Source organism: Nicotiana sylvestris, chromosome 4, assembly GCF_000393655.2.
Source record: "Nicotiana sylvestris chromosome 4, ASM39365v2, whole genome shotgun sequence".
Taxonomy (NCBI): domain Eukaryota; kingdom Viridiplantae; phylum Streptophyta; class Magnoliopsida; order Solanales; family Solanaceae; genus Nicotiana; species Nicotiana sylvestris.
This window is the reverse complement of record NC_091060.1, coordinates 123,754,053-123,758,508: the sequence shown is the minus strand read 5'-3', so window position 1 is coordinate 123,758,508 and position 4,456 is coordinate 123,754,053. Positions and strand designations below refer to the sequence as shown.

At 33.2% G+C, this 4,456-nt stretch overlaps 1 protein-coding gene across 3 annotated transcripts; it reads right to left on the bottom strand.

The window, feature by feature from the left end:
* Positions 1-401: 401 nt before the first annotated feature.
* On the bottom strand, positions 402-2,553 carry LOC104245667 (non-specific lipid transfer protein GPI-anchored 4-like). 3 transcript variants are annotated; one of them, XM_009801310.2, is made up of 4 exons: positions 2,265-2,553; positions 2,040-2,178; positions 1,725-1,751; positions 402-859 (listed from the first exon to the last, which is right to left on the bottom strand). In XM_009801310.2, exons 1-4 carry the CDS (start codon positions 2,514-2,516, stop codon positions 579-581), a joined length of 699 nt encoding a protein of 232 aa, XP_009799612.1. In that variant the 5' UTR covers positions 2,517-2,553; the 3' UTR covers positions 402-578. The 3 variants fall into 3 exon arrangements, with proteins under 3 accessions (XP_009799612.1, XP_009799613.1, XP_070027720.1); XM_009801311.2 differs by having other exon boundaries at positions 2,319-2,553; XM_070171619.1 differs by having other exon boundaries at positions 2,303-2,372.
* Between the last annotated feature and the right edge of the window lie 1,903 nt (positions 2,554-4,456).

Sequence of the window (4,456 nt, the reverse complement as noted above, 5' to 3'; positions counted from 1 at the left end):
GTTAGAGAAGTTTTCTGAATTGCGTGTATCTTGTCTGATTCAATTGATGATTGTGTTACTCTTTTGTATCTCCTGATTCCTTTTGTTCGTTATACATGAATTACTCTTCCTCAATATCGATTTGACTTATGAATGTATGTTTGAATAAGGTACTTGACTTATGAATATTAATATTATGTACAATATCATATACTACGCATACCTGGTTCGGCATACACATGTCGAGAGATTAGTATGAAATAAAATTAAGAAAATAAAGTTAAGGAAAAAAATAAAATATTGTTTGACAAATGAAATTAATGGATAAACGCAATATCTCACTCACACACCCAAAAAAAAAAATCTAAGGGGCCATTAAAACACATATGTACAACTTTAAGAGGAACAAATAATAAAACAGGAATATTTATTTGTAGAAAAAGAATAGAAGTAGGAACATCTAATTAATTCTATATGAAGAAAACATAATCTACCTAGCTACTAATTAACCAAAAGGCTAGTGCTTTATAAAAATGTCTAGCCACTAAAACGAAAGAATAATTAAACACTAGAAGCTACGACTTCTGACAGTCTAAAAATTATGCTAATGAAGCGAAAGCTGCCATAACAAGAAGCATCGAGAAGGAAGCTGATGTTAGATTAATGGTGGATCCACTGGACTCTGCAATAGGAGCTTCAACTGGAGCTTGATCTGCGCCAGCTGGTGCTGGAGCTGGCGATTTTGAAATTGGTGCTGCAGCTGGCTGTGGAGTTGGAGGATTAACAACTGATGCTGGAGGATTAACAACTGGTGATGGAGGATTAACCGGCAATGGAGGATTAATTGGTGCTGGTGGATTAACTGGTGATGGAGGATTAACTGGGAAAATTTAAAAAGAAAGATAATAAGAACAAATTAAAATGAAAAAACTAAACAATGATTTTCTTTTTTAGACATGGTTAAAACCCGTTGTCACTTAGAGAAAAAGAATAGACGCGTAGGAAATTCCTTTTTTAAATGTAATGGAGTATATATGATTTTTTTTGGTACATAATCCACTGGCCCGACTAATTTAGATTCATACTGTACAAGTTGATTTAAGGGGGAAATGCTCCCTAACAAGCGTTTTTCTATTCCCAGAGCTCAGATGATTAAAGGTGGAGAGATTGCATTCATCCCACTATTTCTCGATCCCAAAAACAGTCAAAATTCCCTTTCATTAATTAAGTTCATAACGAGTATATGTTTAAATTCACTTTATTTAAAGGGGCCTAATAGACCTGTCTAGCTATATCTACCATTCATGGAAGAGACAACATAAAAACAATGTTTAACAGAGAAGGGGGAAAAGGGGGTATAAAATAGATCAGCTTAACAGGTATTAAACATATAAATAATTACGTAAATAACAAGAGGAAAGGACAGTAAGATCAGTGTCATTTTTCTAAAAATGGATTGAATTTGGTTGGTCCAAGGAAGAACATAGCAGAGATATATGTTAACCAATATTGATCCCTTAATCGAGTTTAAACAAAAAAATATGACTCCAAAATTCTTTGGCACTACTACTATATATGAATAGTTAAAGCTAGCCTCCCCATTTAATAGATTACTACATATATTAATTAATGATACAAATGTTGTCAAGATCAATCTAGTGACAGTAACCCACCCCACCCAATAAAAAACACAGATGAAACAAAAATTTAAACGAGGAAAAATAAGTAAGGGATTAAATATATACCAGGAGAAGCAGTAGGAGTGGTGGTACCTGCATGCAAAGAGGAAATTCGAACCATAGGAAATAAGTCAAATACATAAATCTTCACCCTCATATGTAAAATTCATGGGGTATTAAAAAGCTCTCACAGTGTCACTACTCACGAATATATTTTCTATTCATCTCTTCTTCCTCAAAATATCCTGGATGATAGATCTGATTGATCTATTCTTTAATAGTTGAATATTTAAAAATTACGTGCAAATTAAATAAAAATAAATGGGCACCTATGTCAAATAAAGCAACAAAAAAATGAAGTAAGCTATCGACGGGACTCACTGTTACAATTGGTGAGTGGAGGAGCGGAAACTCCACAGTCAGAAGGCAAAACGGCAGCTTGAGTCATGTTAACAGAGATACCGAAACTAGCACTCGTAGTCAAAACAACACAAATACAATCAGGATCCCTCTTTAAAACCTGTTTTTGTTGTAGAGGCAAACATATTATAAAACTAGTGCTATTCTATCACATTGTACGAAACTATTCATCTGTAATCTAAAAACCTGTTTAAATCCTGAACAACAAGAAGTATCTGGCTTACTGTCATTGCTATCAACCTCCAAAAACTTCAAACAAGGCATCATGTCCATCACAACGGTTGAGCAATCCGCCGTTGGTGCCGGAGAAGGTGAAGAAGGCGATGGAGATGGAGCTTTAGTTGGCGACTGTATTGGTGGTGCACTGCCATGGCCAGCGTTTACGGCCACCACAGCCCATGTGGCCAAAATGCACGTCACAAACGGAAAGATATTCATAAATAATCTTCTTTTTCTTGAATGAAGGTAGTGTAAATGTGATAGAAATGGTTAGAATGAAGGATGTAGAGTTGTAAAAGTTTATTTTATATGCCTAGTTAAGAGGGATTGGTTCAAATTAGATTTGTTTGAATAAGTTGATAAGAATCCTAAATGATCGCAAACCGATAAACACGATCTTTGACCAAGTAAGATTTTACCCAATCCTTTAAGGAATTAACCATTTCTCTAAGAAAAGATAGTTTATTGTTAAAAGATAAAAAACTTCTATCTTACGTGTTCTATGTAGCAATATATTAGGGCTTCAAGAGTTTAAAATAACAATAGAGTTATATTTAAACATATCAAAAGAATTTGCTAACCAAAAGAATCGAATTTCTTGTATAAGCTATCTTAAATGTTCACATTTTTAATTCATATTGTTCGCTGATATTTCCCAAACAATAATATGATTGATTGAATGATTACTCCGAATTTGATTTGTATTATTTCCTTTCTTTTTTTTATAATATCCGTTTTTTTAAAGATACGTTTTTCACATGCTTTGAAAGATAAAAGTTATTAAAGCACAAAACTATTTCCCTCACCTTATTATTTTGAAAGTAGAAATCCGTATAAACTACAGTTTTACGTGTCAAGGAAATCAATAACTTAGGTTTCACGCTCTACAATACCAACTACTTTACGAATTTTTGCTATATACTCGCATCATAATAATGCTGGTTTTATTTACTTGAGTGTTTAGTCGGCCTATCCCGGCGTTAAGAATACCATTATATATTTGTAATTCCTCATATATTATAGAGTTACATTTAGACCGTTTCTTATTCGACATCTGGATCATTCTCCTTTTCATCTCACTCCTACATTTGGAGATGTCATGTGCTTTCTAATTAAAATGTTTAGCAGCCTAACTAATGTGGAGACCGAAATGAACTACGTGAAATGTGAAATCTTGTATAAACAATCCAAGTAACTCCTTACCTAGTGTTCCGGCGATAGAGTCTCGTAATACCATTCATTTGTCAAGATTATAGCAAAACTGGTCGAAAACATTAGAGCAAAATTTGCATTGAATACTATAATTGGCTGAGGAAAAAAAAAGAACCTTCTACTTTTTATAATTAAATGCAGATTATCTTATATTTTTAAATATTTTTACTTAAATATTTCTCGCTTATTGTTGGTTAACATAGAAATAACATTATAAATTTTTTATTAATGGATAATTCCAAGAACTAGAAAGTTCCTACGTACTATTAATTAGTTTAGTATATATGAACTTCTGATATGGGTTTTATTGTCCAAAAAAATTAAAAACACTTGTTCTTTGGAGAAGCTACTCTTTTGAGCTTATACTTAAAGCTAAAAAACATCTTCATGTGCTTCGAAAGTTTAAAGAATATTAGAAGAACGAAACTATCTCATTTTTCGGGTAAGTAGAAGCACACGTTACAAGTTTACATGTCGAGGAACCAACAAATTAAATTTTATGTTCTATACCAGGACTGTTATCAATATAAAAGTTATAGTTTATTTATTTTATCTTTTTTTTTTAAGAGAAAACTTTTGACAAAAAAATATTTAGTTCAACCGCTCTTAGGCGTCAGGTTAAAATGTTGGGTACTTTTTTTTTTTTTTTGGGTTTTTCACCCGGTGTTCGGTACCCCTATTGGAGCCCGATTACATCCGAATTCGCGCCGCGTAGGATACTTAGGCTGGGCCAACCGAACAATGAAATGGGCCAGTTCGATCATCCGACATATTGACCGATGGCAATGGGATGGGTGGGTTTGGAAAAACCCACAAAAATTTCAACCCGCCCCGCCCCGCCCCACATAGTTACTTTTTCAGTTTTTAACCTGCTCCGCCCCACTTAATTTTTTTTTCATTTTTCTTTAATTTTTTTTTCTAAAACAAACTAGTTTGATATTTTATTA